Below are 22,481 nucleotides of genomic sequence, written 5' to 3'. Positions count from 1 at the left end.
ACAGTGCGGGGTCACATACAAGTTCACCACCCCGTATCATCCCCAAGGGAATGGACTTGTGGAGCGGTTCAACCGGACACTCAAGGGGATGATACAGGGCCTAGAAGAGCCACTACGACGCAGATGGGACGTCCTGCTGCCCTGCCTCCTGTTTGCCTATCGGGAGGTACCACAGAAATCCCTGGGGTTCAGCCCCTTTGAACTCTTGTACGGACACCCTGTCCGAGGTCCGCTCAGCCTGGTCAAAAAGGGCTGGGAAACTACCGTCCAAGGCGCACCCCCGGATGTCTACCGATACCTCCTGACCCTTCGAAACCAGACTCGGAAGTTTTGGGCCCTTGCAGAGGCCAACCTGGAGGCCAGTCAGGAGGACATGAAACGCTGGTACGACCAGCACTCCTCCTCCATCGAGTTCGAGCCGGGCCAGCGGGTCTGGGTCATGTCCCCGGTCGAACCCTGTGCCCTCCAGGACAAATGGTCGGGGCCCTTCAAGGTGATCGAGCGCAAGAGCCCCGTCACTTACCTCGTGGATATGGAGTCTCCCCGGAACCCCCTCCGGGTTCTGCACGCCAACCGGCTCAAACCTCATTTTGCCCGCACCGAACTGAGCCTGCTACTCGCTACCGACGATGGGACCGAAGACGACTCCGAGCCCTTGCCCGACCTCCTAAAGTGCACGGAGAAGGACGGCTCCGTCGAAGGGATCTCTCTCTCCCCCGACCTGACCCCCGCGCAGCGTCGAAACTGTCAGGAACTGTTGGGACAATTCACAGATCTGTTCTCCCTCACCCCCGGGGTTACCCAATGGTGTGTCCACGATGTCGACACCGGGGACAGTCAGCCAGTACGACACCGGGCCTACCGGGTCCCCAACCGAGTTCGGGCCTGCATCCAGAAGGAAGTCACCAAGATGCTGGCCCTGGGGGTAGTCGAACCCTCCGACAGTCCCTGGGCCAGCCCAGTGGTCCTGGTCCCCAAGGCCGCCGCCCCTGGCACCCCGCCAGAACTCCGGTTTTGCGTCGACTACCGGGGGCTGAATGCTGTTACGAGAACCGATGCACATCCCATCCCCCGGGCCGATGAACTGATCGACCGCCTGGGGGCCGCCAAGTACCTCAGTACCTTCGACCTCACCGCCGGGTATTGGCAGATCGGCCTCACCCCTAGCGCCCAGGAGCGCTCAGCCTTCTCCACCCCCGACGGCCACTTCCAGTTCAAGGTGATGCCCTTCGGCATGAAAAACGCCCCGGCCACCTTCCAGAGACTAGTAAACAAAGTACTGGCGGGGCTAGAAGAGTTCAGTGCCGCCTACCTAGACGACATTGCGGTCTACAGCCTCCACTGGGCTGAGCACCTGAAACACCTTTGGGAAGTCCTGACCGCCCTCCGCCGGGCCGGGCTAACTGTGAAGGCCAGCAAATGCCAGATAGGCCAAGGGTCCGTGACCTATCTGGGACACCAAGTGGGGAGTGGCCAAGTGGCTCCCCTCCAACCCAAGATCGACACCATCCTAGCCTGGGAACCCCCGGCCAACCAGACCGCCGTCCGAGCCTTCCTGGGGCTCACGGGGTACTATCGGCGTTTTATCAAGAACTATGGGAGCATTGTGGGGCCCCTCACGGAACTGACCTCGAAGAACCGGCCACAGAAAGTGCAGTGGACACCCGCGTGTCAGGTGGCCTTCGAGACCTTGAAAACAGCCATGTGTACCGCCCCGGTGCTCCAGGCCCCCGACTACAGCCGAGAGTTTGTGGTCCAGACCGACGCCTCGGAACACGGCATCGGGCGGTCCTATCTCAGATGGACCCCGAGGGAATTGACCATCCAGTCGCCTTCATCAGCCGGCGGCTGCTGGCCAGAGAACAACGATGGAGCACCATCGAGAGAGAGGCCTTCGCCGTCGTGTGGGCCCTTAAGAAACTCAGGCCATACCTCTTCGGCACCCACTTCCGGGTGCAGACAGACCACCGGCCCCTACGGTGGCTGATGCACATGCGTGGCGAAAGCCCGAAGCTGCTGCGATGGTCCATCTCCCTCCAAGGGATGGACTTCACTGTGGAGCATCGCCCTGGCAACGACCACGCCAACGCTGATGGCCTGTCCCGATTCTTCCGCCTCGACGAAGAGAGTCCCCAGGACGATGGGTGACTCTCCCCGCCTTCAGCTGGAGGGGACGTGTGTTGGACACGGCCTCGTGGCGTGGGCCTACCCCTCCCACATGGCGGGCCCCGGACGACATCGGGCCGCCGTCGATCTGCTGTCGACCCCCCTGACACGAACATTCCCGAACCCGCAAGGAGGGCCGCCCCCTGGCAACCTACGGCTCTCCCTCTTCCTGGCCCCCGGCGGGCCCTGCTCGCCAACGCCGCCGGTCCAGCAACCATGCCTGGCCCCATCTCTGGCCCGACTCCATCTTGGGCCCATCACGTCCCGAGCACGTGGCCGCCGCCACCCTGGCCCCGGCCCCAGCGAAGCCCCGACATCGGGGCACCAAGATCCCCCCAGGTGGTCGAGTGGCCACTTGACAGATCCGAGAGGCGGGAAGTGTCGATGGCCCTCCAGCCGTCCCCGGATGCCTGGTATCGATCGCCCTCCAGTCTCCCTGGGCGCAGGCTCCACCCCGCTGCTGGGCGTCTGGACACCTTCATCCCGGCCCCTCTGACCCCCAGGCGCGAGGGTCCGGACATCAAAGGAATCCCGTCCTATATCTGGGCCAGCCCTGGATCAGGACGGCAGTTGTATCTGGAGTCGAAGCCCTGCTGACCTCGTCGCGGCTGATCCTGGTCCGAACTCTTGCACCCGGAACTACCTTTGAGGCCCTGCTGACGCTGTCGCGGCCTGACCAAGCTGAACTACCTTTGAGGCCCTGCGGACGCTGTCGCGGCCTGACCAAGCTGAACTACCTTTGAGGCCCTGCTGACGCTGTCGCGGCCTGACCAAGCTGAACTACCTTTGAGGCCCTGCGGACGCTGTCGCGGCCTGACCAAGCTGAACTACCTTTGAGGCCCTGCTGACGCTGTCGCGGCCTGACCAAGCTGAACTACCTTTGAGGCCCTGCTGACGCTGTCGCGGCCTGACCAAGCTGAACTATCTTCGAGGCCCTGCTGACGCTGTCGCGGCCTGTCCAAGCTGAACTATCTTCGAGGCCCTGCTGACGCTGTCGCGGCCTGTCCAAGCTGAACTATCTCCGAGGCCCTGCTGACGCTGTCGCGGCCTGAACCCTTGAACTATCCACGCACCAGTGGGTGCCAAGACTGTCCCGCTACCCCCTTTTCCCCCGAAATCGAGACATTACGGATCCCTCGATCCTTGCCGCTATCCTGCCAAGAACTTGCTTTGAGTACTTATATAAAGATTCTTGTGAACCTCCTTCCTGTGTGGTGTCTATCTGTAAGTAGTGTGATTACCCTGCTGTTACGATTGTAGGAGAGGAGCCTCGCCAAGGAGGCCTCCCTACGGTGCTCGGCCTATTCCATACAGAGAGGCGGGTCTCGGGGCGGACAGTCAGACACCTTCTGTCTCCCCTGGCGTCGCCTTTCCAACACCAGCCCTGTCCTCGATTTATTTTTTTCTCCACCTTCACGTCATTGGTTTACTTTTGTCATACTAAACTACAAGTCCCAGCGTGCTAAGCGGTTTGGTGAGCAACGCATTCTTCTCGAGTTACAAATCATGCTCTCTAAATGTTCTGATGCTTATACTAGTATTAAAGATGTTTTTTCAGGCAGTACCTTGACCCGGTGTTGCACTTTCTGTTTTTAGATCGGTGGCCGCGGGGCGGGTCACAGACAAAGCACACGGTAGCACATCTGCACTCATCCTGAAAGCCAGAATTATCACCAATATCGGGAACAAAACTGGAGAAGATGAGGCATTACGATAGAGCTATTGAGAACTGTGGAGCCAGCCAGGCTTGAGTCTCGGCGCCGGCTCTACAGCCCGTGATTCTGGGCACATTATTTAATTTCCCCGTTACCTTTAAAACAAACACTGGCCTTGTGTAGGCACATGCACAGAGCGCTCTAATACCGCGGAGTTCGCGCTATATAAAACTGAAAAAATACAAATAAATGGAGAACTGAGAGGAGGGTTTTCTGGCTCCCGTGAGTGTGTACAAGTAGCACCTCAGGGGCGGGAAGGGGTCGAGAGCCAGCTGAGAGGGCCTGGGGCGGGGGTGCAGGAGGGAGGGGGAGTGAAGTTTGACAAGCTGCGGCTCCAGCTGAGATGCATACACTTCAGGGAGGGGGGCAGCAGGCGGGGAGGGGCCCCACAGACGCCCACCCCCAGCACCACTGCAATCCGCGATCCCTCACACTGGGGAGCAGCCCTGCTCTGGGTAATGTGAGCCACAGGGAAACCAATCATGAGGCGAGGGACCGTGTGTGATCTTCGGCAGCCCGTCACTCACTCTTCCCTTTCACCACACTCTCCTTCTCTCACTGACTCTCTCTCTTCTTCTCATACTCTCATCCTGTCACTCACTCTTCCCTTTCACCACACTCTCCTTCTCTCACTGCCTCTCTCTCTTCTGCTCATACTCTCATCCCGTCACTCACTCTTCCCTTTCACCACACTCTCCTTCTCTCACTGACTCTCTCTTCTGCTCATACTCTCATCCCGTCACTCACTCTTCCCTTTCACCACACGCCTGTCCTCTCTCCCTGCCTGTTGTTGTGTCCCGGCGGCAGCAGGCAGCAGCGTGCACTGCGTCCCCGAAGTAACAGCCCTAAAGCAAGCAAGCAAGAAGTACGCCCCCCCCCACCAATCCCTGTTAGGTAGTGGAAACTGTCCAAACTGGGGTGCAGACAGCCCCTCTCACCTTTCGGCCTGGTACCACTGCACCAGCCGCACTACTTCCCTACTGACCGTTCTCCACTTCAGCCCCGTCTAAATTACAATTCATGCTTGTGACCCTTTTGCCTGCTTGTGCTTGTTTTCATGACCCTGTTGCCTGCTTGTGCCTCCGTGTGCCCCTGTTGCCTGCTTGTGCCTCTGTTGCCTGCTTGTGCCTCTGTGTGCCCCTGTTGCCTGCTTGTGCCTCCATGTGCCCCTGTCGCCTGCTTGTGCCTCAGTTTTCGTGCCCCTGTTGCCTGCTTGTGCCTGTTTTCGTGCCCCTGTTGCCTGCTTGTGCCTCCGTGTGCCCCTGTTGCCTGCTTGTGCCTCCGTGTGCCCCTGTTGCCTGCTTGTGCCTCCGTGTGCCCCTGTTGCCTGCTTGTGCCTCCGTGTGCCCCTGTTGCCTGCTTGTGCCTCTGTGTGCCCCTGTTGCCTGCTTGTGCCTCTGTGTGCCCCTGTTGCCTGCTTGTGCCTCCGTTTTCGTGCCCCTGTTGCCTGCTTGTGCCTCCATGTGCCCCTGTTGCCTGCTTGTGCCTCCGTGTGCCCCTGTTGCCTGCTTGTGCCTCCGTGTGCCCCTGTTGCCTGCTTGTGCCTCCGTGTGCCCCTGTTGCCTGCTTGTGCCTCCGTTTTCGTGCCCCTGTTGCCTGCTTGTGCCTCCATGTGCCCCTGTTGCCTGCTTGTGCCTCCGTGTGCCCCTGTTGCCTGCTTGTGCCTCCGTGTGCCCCTGTTGCCTGCTTGGGCCTCCGTGTGCCCCTGTTGCCTGCTTGTGCCTCCGTGTGCCCCTGTTGCCTGCTTGTGCCTCCGTGTGCCCCTGTTGCCTGATTGTGCCTCCGTGTGCCCCTGTTGCCTGCTTGTGCTGTGTGGGTGTGTGTGGAGGGCTCTGTGTGGCTGTGTGTGTGGGAAGCTTTGTGTGGCTGTGTGTGTAGGAAGCTTTGTGTGGCTGTGTGTGTGGGGGGCTTTGTGTGTGGGGGGGGCTCTGTGTGGGTGTGTGTGTGGGGGGGGCTCTGTGTGTGTTTGTGTGTGTCATTTGCGAGAGATAAAGCTAGTGGCATTGTAAATGACAATGCCATTTATTTATGTTAAAAAAACATAAAGAAAAATAATGTCAAGAGCAATGCCAATAGCTCTAACTTTAACAAAGGCAAAACCATTGCATTGTAAATGCTTGTTATTCATATCGTAGGGGTGTAACACGGGCCCCTGCAGCTCCTACGGCACAGTTGGGGCCCCAAACCTTTAGTGCCTTGCAACACTTCCAGGGAGACCCATTAACTCATCCAGCCCAAGGCCCATGAATATCTGTGAGATGTGGAAGACCTAGAGGGTCCCTCATCACATTCTACCGTGGGGCCCCATCAATTTGCGCTACGCCACTGCGTATCAGAGCTGTAGTTACAACAGCTGCACTGAACTGATGAGACGATAAACTCACTATTTACCTGTCTAGTCACTAAAGGACAGAGTACAAGAAAACTATCTATAGATTCATCATATGCATTCACAGAGGATTGCTGACAATGCATGCTTATTTTCGCTGTACATCTTTGAATGCATTTGGAATGCTTTAACAAATGCTGTTCAAAGATGACTGCCGTGGATGCATACGTGCATCCATCGCATCATCCTGTCAATATACTTGTAATAAATCCAGTTTAGAGATGGCCCCGGTGGATATGCGTGCATCCGCAGCGGCCATCTTTGAATGTGTTTGATAAAATAATGCTAACCCATTCCTAGGTACCCATTCATGGGTGGCTTTTTTGAAATGGTCCAAAACCATTGTAGGATGGACACCCACCTATAGCGCGACTGTGCCAAATAGTTAAAGATAAAGATAAAAAATGATGTGGGCGAGAAGCAAAAGAAGGGGCATCATACAGGCTATGGCAAGGAGCAACACCAGAGTAGCAATAAGAATGGAATATTTTTTTTTTTAAAAGGGTTATGCGCATGTGCGGGAAGCAATGGACAATCTTGGAGAAGGCAAAAGCAACACAGAAAGCAAGGGGCAGGGAAAAGTGAAGGGAGAAAGCAGTATATAAGCAGCGCATGAGGGAGAAAGCAAGGAAACACATGCACCTCCATGGGTCACTTTAAGAAAAAGTAATTTCCCTAATGCAAACAATAGCATTGGAAGGATGGAAGCTAACCAGTCAAAACACTGTGAAAGTGAAATGCTCTGGGTGGGACAAACACAATAAAAGGGAACAAAGCCATTGAATCAAGAGGAGGCAACTGAGATAGACAACAAAGCCATCCAATCATGATGAAGGGGCGGACCCAAAGCCCACCGTGTGTATACAATTGGTCCGACCAACAGACAGCTTTAGCTGTTAAAGCTCTCTGTACCTCCGACTTAATAGCATAACTGCCGTTAGTCTGTGTTACCTATTATCGTTTTCCATGATTATTGGTAAAAAAAAATTCAATGACTGCATTTTCTGTTCTGTCATTAGAAGATGTATGATGTCATAGGAGGACAGAGGATGACATGGTTGATGATACCCCCCATTTATCCACAGGTGGGCAGAACAGGATAAAGCTGCAGGTATTCCATCATGGTTGGACAGCAAACCAATAACAAAGCTGCAATACCCCATCTAGGGCCATATGTAGGTGGCCAAATACCGGTCGGTAACGGACGATTTCGGCCGTTAGCGACCAGTATTTGGAGTTTCAGATGTAGGGGGCCAAAATATTACCGATTCTGTAAATTTACAGAATCGGTAAATTTACCGATTCGGTAAATTTACAGAATCGGTAATATGGGATGTAGGTGGCACTGAAAACAGTGCCACAGGCCCTTAAGAATTCGTTATTTACCATCAAATACTATTTGATGGTAAATAACAAATTCCTGTGTACATGCACATCTGTGCATGTACACCTGTGCCATGTGGCACACATACATGCCCTAAGGGCATGTATGTGGCTTGTGTGCCATGGTGATTCAGGCTTGTGTGCCATGTGACACACATACATGCCCTTAGGGCATGTATGTGTGCCACATGGCACACAAGCTTGAATCAGGGGTGCAACAGGGTGTCAAAGTGACACCCTGTCCCCCTTGTAAAATCGGTAATTTTACAGAATCGGTATTTACCGATTCGGTAATTGCCATTGATTCCTAAATATACCTACATAGCATTTACCGATTTGTAAATACCGAATCGGTAAAATTCAATATTTACGAATCGTAAATACGATTTACCTACATGAGGTCCCTAGTTAATAAAGAGCTGGACTGACCTTATCTGCAGCAAGCCCCTCTCACAAATAGAGGGCAGTGTATGATACAGCTGCAGTGACCATTTAGAGCCACTGCAGGGTGGAGTGAGGCAGCCGCCTTAGTTCCTTAACGGGAAGTAACTTAATGACCGTTGCAAGGGTCACCCATCTAGGACTGCGATTCCGGGGTTCAGCAACTAGTAGAACATTAAAAAAACTGAGTAACATGTTCACTGGAGGTTTTTGGGGAGTTCTCAAACTTTCTCTGTTTCATCTCCATATGTCTCCATGTTTCTCCACAGATTGATGACTTCCTGGGGCCCAACCCGGAGTACAATGAGGAGGAGGAGGAGAAAAAGTACTACCGACGCAAGCGCCTCATCGTGATCAAGAACGTGGTGGCGGCCAGCGTGGGCGGGATGCTGACGTACGGCGTCTACCTCGGTAGGGACAGTTCCAGGCTTGCATTTGCCTCTGTTGACGCGATCCCTCTCAGATTGCCCATCTAGACATTCATAAATTCTACTTTACACTTTGCCAAGAGGGCAAGGTAAGGTGAATCTTTATGGATAGTTTAATTACCATCTTTTCAATATAATATACATGGTCAAGCAATCAATGAAAGATAAAAAGCCTATAAAGGACCAAATGACATATATAGGCAAACAATGATAAAAAGGTTAGAGCCTCATTCGTTCCTCAAAGTGGACTAAAACCCGAAGGTATAAGGGGCGGTCGTGGAGAATTAAGTGCATGTGCTTTATGTGTTAATGTAGGGGTGCCAACTAGTCCAGGTAGGAGTGTAAAAATGCAGGTATGAGAGTGGGACCAAGAGAGTAAAGTGCTGTGTGCTTCTTAAAAGTAGCCGGAGTGAGGGGTTGATTGTACCGAGGCGACCCTCGGCTAGGAACTTGTCTGTAGTGGCACCAACCAGTCCAGGTGGGAACATAAGGATGTAGGTGTGAAAGCAGGACCGAGGGAGTAAAACACTGTTCTCTTCCGGCTTATTGTAGATGGCCGGATTGCGATGTTGATTGCACTGAAGTGCCAAGAAGAGTTTCAGTGAGCTCCAAATTGGTTCCTTGCAGGGTGGCACATCAACACTTGGTCAATGCCGACACTGTCTTCTTTTTTCCTGATTTCATACTGGACAGCAAGCTTGGCACAGTGTCCATCCCTCAGATATGTCTGTCGTCCTGCACCAGCTCTTCTGATGTGACCTCTCAGCCGGGCCGTCGCCTGTGAACATCAAAGGTCTGGATGAGGAGGTGCTTGCATCTCCAGAGGTTCCTTGAGAGTGGCCCATAGTTTGGGTCACTGTGTGTTGGATGGAGTGCTTCCCTTCAGTCAATAGTGAACTTACTCTGTAGTAATTCATAGAGGTCATTCTCCTGATGTGCCCATTTCTAACTCTCGTGTTTCACAATTCACTTTAGAGATGGGCTCTCCGAGACATGATACGGTAAACAAAATCCTGTTAAATTGCATATAATTATTGTGAATGGAGAGTGTTTGGTGATCAGCAGTGATGTCAATACATGGGTGACGGACCCTTGTATCTTTACTGCCACAAGATTAGTCTTCTTCCAGAGTCCTTTGGGATCTCTCAGCTGATCCATTCCCTGATCGATGCCGCTGGCCGGATTTCATATCTTCTCCTACGTCTTTGGTTCAAACAGTGCCATCTGCTCTCCAGCCTTGGACCATCATCCGGCCTCATCCCAGCCATGGCTTTTCATTGCTAAGTCAATCCAGACCCCTTCTCTAGGCTCTGGCAGAAGGCATGTCCTGAAAGCTGATGCCTGATTCTAGCAGCCCTCTCCTCTTCCTCAAGCCCACATCACCACCCACAGATCCCTCCCTCACCCAAGAAGCTGCTGGTCATGACTTTGTGGTGCCTTTGGGAGATCGGCACATAAGAGAGAGAAGCCAAATAAAAATGTTAACACTCTGCACTGATTTCCCTTTATCCTGCATGCAACTAAAGGCGTCCAGGCAAGAGCTGGTCATAACAGTTGTTCCGCAAAGTTTCAGAAACCCTATACATAGTCAAAATAACCTCCTCTCCACTCGTGTTGTCCTCTTTCTCCCTCATTAAAGTGCTAATGTGAAGCCAACACCCCCTAAGCCACCTAAATCCACCAGCACTGACTGTCCTGTGCTCTGTTAATGATGTCTCCACTCCACCACAAAGACCATCACAACCCCCAAACCGTTCTTTCCAATCAGTGAAGCGGCCTCCAGTGGTTCGTTTTTACGCCCTGGTCCTCGGTCTCTGGTTGATGCGCCGGCCCTCGCTTGAGACAATATCCTTGCGGAATCATCATTCGTTTGTGCTTTGTGGTTATTCCTCCTCCCTTTTACCAGGCTTTGGTTAGACATTTTTTAAAGAACCCTGATCCTGACTGCACTGCCTATGCCATTCTCAGGCCCATCTCCAGCCTCCTCTTCGGCAGTGCACCCCTGACAATGGGGTCATATTCTGGATAACAGCAGGGCCTTCCTAAACCAGTTTACACATTTGTGTGCCAACCGCCTTCATTTCTCTCCTCTTTTTATTTTTTCCCTTTTCCTTCGCTTTCTCTCTCCCTTTCATTATCCTTATCCTTCCCCTTTTCCTACTGCTGCTTTCTTTCAGTCCATTTTTTCTTTTCATTTCTCCTCTCGTTTACTTTCCCTCATCGTACTTGTTCTCACTGCGATTTATTTCCTAGTCCTATTTTCTTTCCTCCTTTTTCTCACTCTCTCCTCTTACTCTCTCCAGTAAAGTTCAGTCAGGTCTTGGGCCATTGTTGAGTGGACCTCAAACGCCTTCTGGAAGGTTCATTGATGTGAGGCGCTGAAAGCAGGGAGGGCTTCAGAAATTGTATGCTCTGTCAATGGTGCACGCCGTTCTTCAGACATTTCTCGCCACCTCCCCCTACCTCACTCTACCACCATCTTTCCTCTCCCATTCCACCCTCGCCCTGTGCAGTCCCCTCAGCTCGGTGTCCCCCCCCCCCCGCCCTGCTCCTGCAGGCTGGCCCGCCTTGGAGTCAGCTCAGCTTTATCCGCAGTCTCTGCCCTGGTGCAGTGTCCCGGTCTGCTCTCACTTCCTCTTCATCCAGAGTGAAGGCTGCAGAGGTACAGTGAGCTCCATCGACCCCGCCCGCCGACTCCCAGAACCCCCCGCGCCCCAGAAGGCTGGTTCCTCTTTCACTTCCCCTTGACGCCTCAATCATCATTCCAGCAGCTGTAGGCCTGGGGAAGAAACGCACACGCACGCACGCACACCCCCCCTCTCTCACACACACGCACGCACGCACCACCTCCTCTCTCTCACACACACACACACACGCACTCATGGACACACACGTATGCACTCACAAACCCACTTCTCTCTCTCTCACACACATGCACACAGACACGCAACCCCCCTTTCTCTCACACACACGCACGCACGCACCACCTCCTCTCTCTCACACACACACACACGCACTCATGGACACACACGTATGCACTCACAAACCCACTTCTCTCTCTCTCACACACATGCACACAGACACACAACCCCCCTTTCTCTCACACACACACTCATCTCCCCCCTCTCTCTCTCCCTCACACACATACACACACTCTCTCTCCCTTTCTCACACGCATGGCACCACTTCTAACACTACTACCGCTCCTACTATGCCCCTAATGGCTCTCTGTTCTGCTTTAGAAACAAGCGTTTGCTGTTTCTGTGTTTGCACGCCCTCTTAGTGTTATGTTACTCCCTTCTTCGGTTGGGTGCCTTCGTTAAAGCGCCGGGATACTCCAGTGGAGTGGCCGTGCGCTATAGAAGTATACAAATAACATAACATAACAATGCAACAAGTTTCGCATTTGGGAGAGTTAAAGCTATTGATATAAATGACAATGTGTTTTACCCACGCGTTTTGGTTTGGAATGTAGTGGAAGTACGTGCTGTGGAGTGGAATTATGTGGGTTGTATTGAAATTGTTAGTTGTGGAATTGTGTAGTGTGGAGTGTATTTGTGTACTGGAGTTATGTGGCATAGTGATTAGATAGGGGTGAGAGCTGCACAGAATAGATCGAATGGAAGATAGAGAGAGATAGGTAGTTTGTGCAGGAAGTGGTAAATGAGCTCGGGACAGGAGGAGAAAGAGCATGAGAAAGAGAAATAATGGGAGAGCAGACGACAGATACATAAACAGGTAGGAGCTGTGTACACAGAAGACACCCCAAGAAGAGGAGAAAAGTGTGGGTTTGAAGGATGGAAACGTTGAAAAGGCACACAAAAGAAACTGTGCTTAGTATCTGTGAGCAGGAATTAGAGATAGGAGATGGGGGTTATGAAGGAGGAATGAGAGGGTGCATAAAAGATAAATACAGCTTTTAGTAAGTTACCAGGGACAGCAATTGTTCACTCTTGGTTCCCATGCGCTTTGGGGAAAGCTGGTCTGCTTTGCATGATGTGAAAACTGCTCACCCAGAAAATCTTTTCTCACCAGGCACCTTCCATAAACTGAACAGGTCCAATCAAATAAATACAAGCATGGATATCTTTAAAAGATTACGTCTCCTTGTTACATTTTCACCTCAGACCCTATCACAAATACTCAGGAGACTGCTGCCCTCATACAATAGGCAGACGTGATTTCCCTCTTGATGCAATAAAGTAACTTAACTGTCTTAAATGCATAGTAAACAATAGGTTCAAAAGAAGCTGATAATGTGTTTACATTTATCAAGTAGCCTCTGTGCGTGGTTAAAAGTGGGGAAATTAATTTATAAAACCTATTTAACGACTATATTGCTTTACTTTAATTTGAATCTCCAGGGGAGTTATGGCAGAAAGTAGAACACAATGTGACTATCGAGTCTGAGCACAGGGCTCATGTCGGAGCCGCAGCCAGCGATGGCCAGACCAGTTTGGTAGGTGGAAGGGACCATCAGTACCAGATGGCAAGGGAGTTGCTCACCCAGGGACGAGACAGCTTGCGCCGGAGTAGGGTATGAAGAGTGCAAGAAAAACCAAGCGCGCTGTTGGCAGCAGGATTGTCACCAGGCCACACTGTTATTGTTGTCACCTAGAGCTGTAAATGGTGATGTAGGTCGGAGGACAAGCTGGATTGTCACTCCTGAGGCATTCAAGCAGCCCCTGCATTAGACCACCAGGAAGTAAGACAATGCACTCAGACACGTGAGTCGGTAGGTGGGGGTACGCTGGAGTGTTGTGGGAGCCCTCTGAGAAAGTGAAAGCGTGAGGGTTTGCAGGAGAGCAAGTAGATGTTAGCGAGTACAAGCATTGGCAGTGCCAATCGGTCTCGCCTTTGGGATCTTAGAAGTGTTTAGCCAGAGCTATTGGCTAACACATCTGCTCAGGTTGACCAGGCACTTCCTAAAAGCGTTAGAGGGGGAGGGATGGATGAGGTCAGAGCATTAACCAGTATGACAAATGCTCCGGGAAACCCTTTTTGGGTAGCTGAATGCCTTACAAATCCAATAAATAAATAATTAAATAAATTGTTCCGTACTTATCAAGGCACCTACTATATAAAAGGAAAATAGAATGTCAACAGCACAAACTCTCATAAATGTGAGATCTATTGCATTACAAATACTTGTGTAGTTTGCCTGTATAGTGGTTGCAGGAGGATTATTTTTATCAATTTCACTGTGCTGTTCAACAACAAAACAACCCATCATATTTCACATGGTTCGCTTTTTGGCAAATCATTCACAAAAAAAAGTTTTACAACAAACGATGCACACTTAACTACATACCAAACAGTATAAATACAGACACCTCACGCACCGAAACATAACCATATACCACGCAGTATGCAGTCACACACATATAATTATACTTTACACACTGCTAACACACAGCACATGTCTAGAGCCTACATATAATCACAGAAGTAAAGCACAAACACACACAGAGAGCTTACTCAGGTTCGAGAGGTTTTGCTTTATTTCCCTTAAGGTATGCTGCTTGCAAAACTTACTTATCTATCAACATATTGCACATTTTATTAAACGATGCACTAAGTAGAAACAGCCAATACGGCCACGACCCCTCGCAGTATTCTCATTTTCTGCCCACTCTGATCGCAGATCGTACATGGCCGCCAGCCTTATCGTCTCTTCCACTCTTTATGAAGTTATTTTTGATGAGGGACTTGGGTGATGAACATTTTATGAACAAATCCTGCTCTGTAGACACAGCTCAATTGACAACAGCTGCCTCACTATCGGTGCCTAGCGCTTGCTTCATTGGCCATAGTTACATCATGGCGACAGGACCCCCCCGCCCAACAACATACCACAATCCCGCAAATAACACACAGACAAAAGTGTTATGTTGGGAAAAAGTTGCTGCAGGTTTATTACATACAACATTATGTAATCATGATGGGTTATCTGACGGGCGATCCAAGGGCAGGCCGCATTCTCGCAACCTGCCCGCCTGATGAGCCAAGCAGCACCGCGGCGAACCACCTGAGTGCTGCCCCCTAATGGTAATTCTTGTACTTTGTACTCGCGCCCCTAGTGGGACGGAGCGCAGTTAGGCAAGCCCCCGGTTGCACAGGCCCACAACCGCCCGAAGGACTACTGGGGCGCCGACACGTGTTCCCTGGCCTCCCCTGAGGCCAGGTCTTAGGCTCTGGCACCCCTATGTGCCTGCTGAGGTACAGTGCCGCACCTCTCTGCTTCCGGATCGCCCTGTAACTCCGCCTGCAACGATAAAGAAATACATTATAAAGTTCAACCATTTCCCCCCCAGCTGACACTCAGGGTAAGAGGTAGGGAGGGAAAAGAGTGTCCACGTCGCGACAGGAGGCGTCCGGGGCGGCAAAGAGGCATCAAAAATGGCGAGGGGGACTTAAATACCCCTCGCCCTGCCTGACTACCGCCCCAAGCACTCGTCAAAGGACAAGCCCTCCTCCTGCCGAGACTCCTCCTCCCACACACAGAGAAGTGCCCAAGCGAACCAGAGGGCGGGGGGGGAAGGCCCTCTGCAACTTCAGTGCCGCCCTCCTGATGGCCACCGGGTGGCCTCGGGCAGCCGCATAGTTACATCATGGCGACAGGACCCCCCCCGCCCAACAACATCCCACAATCCCGCAAATAACACACAGACAAAAGTGTTATGTTGGGAAAAAGTTGCTGCAGGTTTATTACATACAACATTATGTAATCATGATGGGTTGTCTGATGGGCGATCCAAGGGTAGGCCGCATTCTCGCAACCTGCCCGCCTGATGAGCCAAGCAGCACCGTGGCGAACCACCTGAGTGCTGCCCCCTAATGGTAATTCTTGTACTTTGTACTCGCGCCCCTAGTGGGACGGAGCGCAGTTAGGCAAGCCCCCGGTTGCACAGGCCCACAACCGCCCGAAGGACTACTGAGGCGCCGACACGTGTTCCCCGGCCTCCCCTGAGGCCAGGTCTTAGCCTCTGGCACCCCTATGTGCCTGCTGAGGTACAGTGCCGCACCTCTCTGCTTCCGGATCGCCCTGTAACTCCGCCACAGCCCGGCCGGTGGCAACCGACGCCGCCCGGGCCTCCCACCACTTCCTACCTATACTATTCGCAGCCCTTGCCCTGCAGTGCTTCCTGTAAGTCCAATAGAAAAAGGTCCATACCGACTGTAGACAAGTGGACACCGTCCTGTTCATAGTATCCCTTTATTTTGTCTTGAATCATCTCATGCCTGATGAAACCCATGCCCCTTTGCAAGGTGAATTTGCGCATGTCGCTGTTTATTCTCCTTCTCGACTTCTCTATTGCTTCGCCTGACTTGGCACCATGCCACACCCTGCGTGGTACCAATTCGGACCACCATACCTCACAGCTCCCCATCAATTTGCACACTTCTCCTAAGTCAACTTTCATTTTATGCAAAAGCGCTGACCTTCCCAGGTTGGTGATGTCATTGCCCCCCAAGTGAATTACCAGATGATGGGGAGGTGCCCCTTTAGAAGCTAGGGAGTCTTTAAGCGTAGGCAAGAGGCCGTTCCAGCGCATGCCAGGGGAACCCATCCACACGCACTTTGTGTTGGAGAAACCGCGCATCCAGTTCCTTATGGCCGCCCATCGGCCTAACCTTGCGACGGTAGAATGCCCCACAACCCACACTCTTGAACCTGTTAAAACAAAGGACACAATTTCACTTATTGGTCTTTTATTAACACACATGGTACAACACCAAAACACTGCACACAAAATTATCACTTAAAACCATCACTGCAAAATTAACATCGACCCAAAACTCAGGGGCGGATGTAACGCTTATAACACAGGGATTCCCAGCGCCCCACTCTTTGTATGCTTGATGCTGGCATGCCAGCGCAGGAGGCCGCAGTGGCCGCCCCTATACGAAAGGAATGGCTGGAGAACTTCTTTCCTATATTCTCGAAACCTGCTCTGGATAGACATGCCAACATTATTTTGTCCATCTGGTATCTGGTGAGCGGGCTTAGGTCCATGTGCATGAGGAGGTAACCCGCTACTGGTGGTCTGAGGGCAAGGAAAGAGCGGACCGCTGAGACTGGACAACCTATCTGTTCCCCTAATGGAGCTAGGACAATGACCATCCCTTTTCTAGCCTGGTCCGTCTTTGACTTCCTGAGGGTGATAGTCAGGGTCGTGTCTATGCTGACATCATCTCTGCCCAAAGCATCCCCAGAAATGTCATTCTTGGAGCGTGCCACCAACTCGCTACTGCGGAAGGCTCCGAAAAAAGCCAAGCAAAAAGCAGCCGTGAATAAGGAGCATTCGAAATTGGAGTGTGCCACGGCTTGCAGCGCCAACAGCATGGCCTGGAGGGTACTGAAATCAATGGGTGCTCTTTTGTCTGGGGTCCTGGGTTCGTCCCTCTCCCACCCTTTCAGAGCCGCCCTGATGACAAAGGACTGGGCTGGGTCCCGCAAACCTTTCAGTTTGGCATCATTGCTAACAGCTGCTAGGTGGCTACAAATCCAGGAGTGAGACTTGCCCTGCTTTTTTGCCCAAACGGTGAAGGCCTGTACTCTGTCTTCAAGGGGGATTCCCACCAGTCCCATGCTTATGACTGCCTCCTCGAACTTCGCCAGGTGCCTCCCATATCGCTTCCTAGTACCTGGCGCCAATGCTCGCTCCCCCATTGCTCTCAGTTCTTGCTCCACTCCAAGATGCACCAGAGTGCCGGCGGGAAGGGGGTCATCTCTTTCCTCGCTTGTGGGCAGGCCGCCCGGAAACGGTCCCACTGGAAACGAGAAAGAGCATCAGCTGCAACGTTAGTGACCCCCGGAATGTGTCGTGCCCTGAATTCCATGTTGCAGCACAGGCTCCTTCTCGCTAAATCCCTCAGCAGTGAGAGGACCAGCGGGCAACTGGCCGTTTGCCCATTGATAGCCTGGACGACCGCCATGTTGTCCGACCAAAAGAGGACCTTTCGTTTGGACAAAATGTCGGGCCAGAAGTGTAGAGCAATGACAATCGGGAAGAGCTCCAACACCGCAATGTTGGCAGTGATGCCTCGCTTGCGCCAGGCGTTGGGCCATTCCTGCGCACACCATTGTTCGCCCAAGATTGCCCCAAAGCCTTCCCTGCCTGAAGCATCCGTGAACATGCTGAGTTCGGGACTGTCAGCCCAAGGGGCCCGCCAGATGACAGTGCCGTTGAAGTCAACTAGGAACTCCTCCCAAATTCTCAAGTCCTGTTTCAAACCTGCCGAAATTTTCACAAAGTGGTGACGCTTGACTACATTTGCAGTTGCCCTAGCTAATCGCCTAGCAAAAGCGCGGCCCGCAGGGATGACGCGAGCCGCGAAGTTGAGTTTGCCAAGTAGGCTTTGTATGACTCCCAGGGGTGCCTTGTCCCTCCCCAGCAAAACACGGATGTCCCGCTGCAAGCCCTGCACCTTCCCGGCAGGGAGTCTCGACACTCCATTGACTGTGTCGAGCTCGATGCCTAGAAACGTGAGCACCTGCGCCGGGCCCTCGGTCTTGCCTGGAGCCAAAGGCACCCCAGGGTGTCCTGCCAAATCCATGAAGCATGAGAGCCCATTGCCACATTCATCAGTACCGTCCCTCCCAATGAATAAGAAGTCGTCAAGGTAGTGGGTTACCGCCATGACATCATATCTCACCGAGAGTGACCACTGCAAGAAGGAACTGAATGCCTCGAAGAATGCGCAGGATACCGAACATCCCATGGGCATGCATTTGTCATAGAAGTAATGGCCTCCCCACTTGAAACCCAGCAGGTGTTGACTCTCAGGGTGAACCGGCAAGTGTCTGAAAGCTGCCTCAATGTCAGACTTTGCCAACCAAGCCCCCTCCCTGCTCTCCTGATGATGTCAATGGCTACATCCAGTGAGCAGTAGGATACAGAACATGCTCCCTCAGCCAACCAGGAGTTCACAGAGTCCCCCTCCGGGAAGGATAGGTGATGGGTGAGCCTGAAAGCACCCTGTTCCTTTTTGGGGACCACTCCTAAGGGGGATACCACAAAAATCCGGAAGGGGGGAGATCGAACGGGCCCGCAACCCTCCCCAAGACCAACTCCTTTCGGATCTTTTCAGACACTACCTGGGGGAGGTCCCTCGCCGATTTCAGGTTCTCTGAGTCCCTACTGACCTTTGGCCCCATATAAGGGATTCTGAAACCTTCTAAAAACCCTTCAGCCAATGTGGCTCTGTCTTTCGCATTGGGATATGCCCTCAGCAGTGTCAGGAGGTTGTGCACAACAATGGGGGAAGGGCCTATCGAAGGAAGGGAACCTGCGGATGTGGTGGCTGCCAAGTCGGGCTGTGACCCAGGATCAAGAGGAGGTGCAGGAGACAAGTCGGTGGGCACAAAAGGGAAAGCTGGAGAGGCTAAGTCGAGGCTGTTACTTTTCATGTTTCTGCTGGCCCCCCGCTGAATCCCGCTTGTCGCATGACGAGGCAGGATGGGCGCCGCTGCACTTGCTGCATGTGTGAGCGAATCTACAAGCCTTGCCCCACGTACAATTCCCCGCATTGAACAACCTGCATGTTCCAACGAAGGATCTGTTGCCCCCCCTGTGGTAACCACTTCCTCCTCGCTCTCCCCGAAAGGACCGTTTGGGGTGACCCTTTTTTTCTTGGCTCTGGCCTTTCCCTGACTCTGCTTTCTTCTCAACGGAGCTGGCTTTGGCAGTGACTTCAACCTTACCCCTGCCCATGTACTGCATCCAAAGCCTGACCTCTATCTGGTCCCAGCCCAGTTCGGGACACATAGACATTTTCTTCCTAAATTCGCAGTCATAATTGTACCACCCCATGCCCCCGCTTGCTTCTGCCTCATTGGTGATAATGCTTTCGTATTGAAAAAGGCCCTGCGCCTGCTCTGGGAATCGCTCTGTGATAACTGCGGCTAAGATAGAGAAAGCCTGCCTCCATTTCTGTATAGATTTTTCAGGCCAGGCCTGATAGCGTGTCTTCTTCTCCTCGTCCTTAGCCCCCATCTTCCTAATGTCCAACCCTTCAACCCCGATCATGAGGAGGGAAAAAATGTCAATAAATTCCCTCCGCCAGATGCCTTCCTTTGCCGCCTGGGGCACCAGCCAAGCTGAAGAGCACTTCCCCGAAAGCATGGGAGCCATGGACATTTGCGGTGCGGCTGCTACACTGGGTGCGGGTGTGCTTGTCACAAGGGTGGGGGCAGCAGCATGCGCCTGGGCGGCGGGAGCAGGAGGAGATAATGCTGGGAGGAGGGATGGTGGCGCAACGCTTTGCTGTTCTGCAGGGGGCGGAGGGGCTGGTAGCACTGCTGGCAGGGGAACCACGGTACTGCTGGTTCCTGAATGTGATGTTTCGCCTCCCCACACTTGTGTAAAATTTACCTCTGCCGCTGGCAACAGGGCAGACGCTGGAACCCCAATCCCGCCGCCCGCCACCACCTGTTCGCCGCCTGCTGGCTGCCCAGCTGACTTTAGTCCTGCCCTAATTTCCGCCATAAAGTCTGTGAGGGTGGTGGTGAGCTTACCCAACTCATCCTGTGTAGCAAAGTTCGTGGGTGGGGCCACCGCTGCCACGGGGGGGGCCTGATCACGGGTGGAGGGGATGCCGCAGCATGGACTATGACGTTCCTAGCAGGCTCTGTGTTGCGGCTTTTGGCTGGGGCCGGTTCCGCGGGAAAGTCTTTGCATGTGGGCCTCTTCAATCTCTTGGACCTTGTGGTCCCTGTGTCCTCTGTTATTTCAGGCTCCACTGCTGGTGGCGACAAGACAACCCCGGAATCCCCCAAGCGTTCGGAAACCCAAGCCACTCCTCTGGCCTTTATCAGGTCCATGAGTGCCTTCATTTGTGCGTCCTGCGAAGGTCCGGCTTGCGATTCGTCAACCTGAGACGTCTGGGTGACAAAGCAGGGGAGATCCCTGGCTATCCATATCGTCTCGTCCAGTTCGTGTCCTGCAAAAGAAAGGCTCCGTGAGCTAGATGCAGAAGTAACAGTGTGCGGCCTAGTGCCGGGACTACCCTGTCGGCGATACAAGCCACAGGTCCACTCCCCTGCTCATGAGCATGGCCCCTCACCCACCCAGTTCCAGCCTTCTTGATCTGACCCCAAGGCCAGTATACATACCTCTATAATGTCTCACAAGAGGCAGTGCGGATGCGTGTGCGAAAGGTGGATGCGACAGGTGTCTGAAAGGGAAAGGAATCCATGAATATGACTTAAATACCTATTGCTACACTGAATAACAGCCATTGTCTGCATGGAGAATACTATAACACACATCATCACATGGTTGGTGACTGTGTGCTACGAAAAAGACAAGGTCGGTGTGTGTGCGCCACCTGGACGTCCCCTTGCAATGACACCCTAAACCAACTGCACCATTATTACCTGTGCTAATGTTACTGATAGTGTCCCTGCACGCCCAAATGTCACCTCCTTCTATACCTGAAAAAGAAGAGACCATGAGCACGAAAACATCTATTCCCAAAACATGCATGTACTGAAAAACTGTCCCATTCCCTCTGCACGGAGGCGTGCCAACCAGACAGTCTCTATCGCTGGAGGAAGGGGAGGGGGGTGGGGGGGGGGATGTGGAGACCGGCACACCCTGCTTTCAAAGGATGCACACCTGTCGTGACGAAACAACACAAATCATCAAGCCCCTCGATCCCATGAGATAGTCTCCCCCCCCTTCCAGTGCGCTGCCGGGTAATGAAATTCCGGAGGAGGGTGTCTCCCAGATGCATGTGAATGCCCGCCAGTCGAGAATCATGTCCTAACAGAGAGAGGTGCGGGATGGAGGGGTCGCGCTGCAGGATGTGCTGCGCGCACGGCGTGCTGCCTGCGCGTGTGAAAACCTTTCACCCTCCAAGTGGCCGACCGCACCGCTATGCATGATGATACGGCCGGGGAATTGCAAACGACTCAAGGCCCTCCCACGCCACAGGCACCGGATGGCTATTGAGGTGTGCCCCGCCTGGGGCCCTGGCCTATTGCTGCTGGGTTGGGGGGGGGTAGCCGAGTCACGACCTAGAGGATGAGGGACGAGGGCCGACGACACACACCAACGCTGCAGCTCGCTGTCTGCTCACTGTCTGCTCGCCAACATGTGGTTCGACGGCCTCACAGCGCCACGACGAGCCATGAGGCTCCAAAGTCGGAAAACAACTCAGACACTAATTTCGGCTGCCAAAAGTGCCCACCGCCCTGATGGTTCGATGATTGCGCTCCGCACCAAACTCCGGGGGAGGGGGGGGGTGGGGTTGTACAGACCGTACCACCGTACCAAACAGTGATTGAAAGTATGATAGCGGCTCGGCGGCCCACCCAGAACCACGACAGGCAGTGGGGCCCTAGCCGCAAATCTCGTTGGCCCAAAGATGGCCGCCGCCCTGTTAGTTTGCGGTGCACAACACCCTTGCAAAATGGCGGCCCGGGGGGGGGGGGGGGGGAGGTATCGACGTCCATAGCCATATCAGGGTGACTACAAGCCCCCTGCCCCGGGCCTAAGATGGCCGCCGCCCCGATTACTTTCCGGTGCACAACCCCATTGCAAGATGGCGAGGGGAGGGTGAAAATGTCGGCAAATATGGATGTCGCGGGTGACAACAAGCCCGCCTGCCCCGGGCCTGGACTAGAGGCGGCGAATGGAGCAAGGAATCGCCAGACTGTAAGCGTTACCGCAGCCACCACTATCGGCAAGACAATCTCGTGAACCGACCGCCCTCACGCGGGGCAGCTGCCGCCTGACCACTCATGCGAAGCGGGACGCCCTGCACACCACTTGGCTGGCAAGAGACCAAACAGTGCCCTCCACAACCTTAAAGCATTGCGCGGCTCGCCCCTGCACCCACCAACCTCCCGCGGAGAAACCAGGTGCTAAGGGCGATCTACGGTCCGGCTGCCGCTCTGCAGAATGGCGTGAGGGTCCAGAGGGTGTGCGGGTGCCGGAGGCCAACCACCCG

The 22,481-nt window shown here is 53.3% G+C and overlaps 1 protein-coding gene across 1 annotated transcript in view; it reads left to right on the top strand.

Annotated features, from left to right (window-relative positions):
* Positions 1 to 22,481, top strand: part of UNC93B1 (unc-93B1 regulator of TLR signaling) — a 235,955-nt gene that overhangs the window by 134,005 nt on the left and 79,469 nt on the right. Inside the window, exon 3 of the mRNA XM_078655492.1 lies at positions 8,364 to 8,505. Within this exon, the coding sequence (XP_078511618.1) occupies positions 8,364 to 8,505 (142 nt within the window). The remainder of the gene's footprint in view (positions 1 to 8,363; positions 8,506 to 22,481) is intronic.

Source organism: Lissotriton helveticus, chromosome 1_1 (assembly GCF_964261635.1).
Source record: "Lissotriton helveticus chromosome 1_1, aLisHel1.1, whole genome shotgun sequence".
NCBI classification, from domain to species: domain Eukaryota; kingdom Metazoa; phylum Chordata; class Amphibia; order Caudata; family Salamandridae; genus Lissotriton; species Lissotriton helveticus.
Note: the sequence above shows the minus strand (reverse complement) of the source record. Positions and strands in the feature narration are given on the sequence as shown.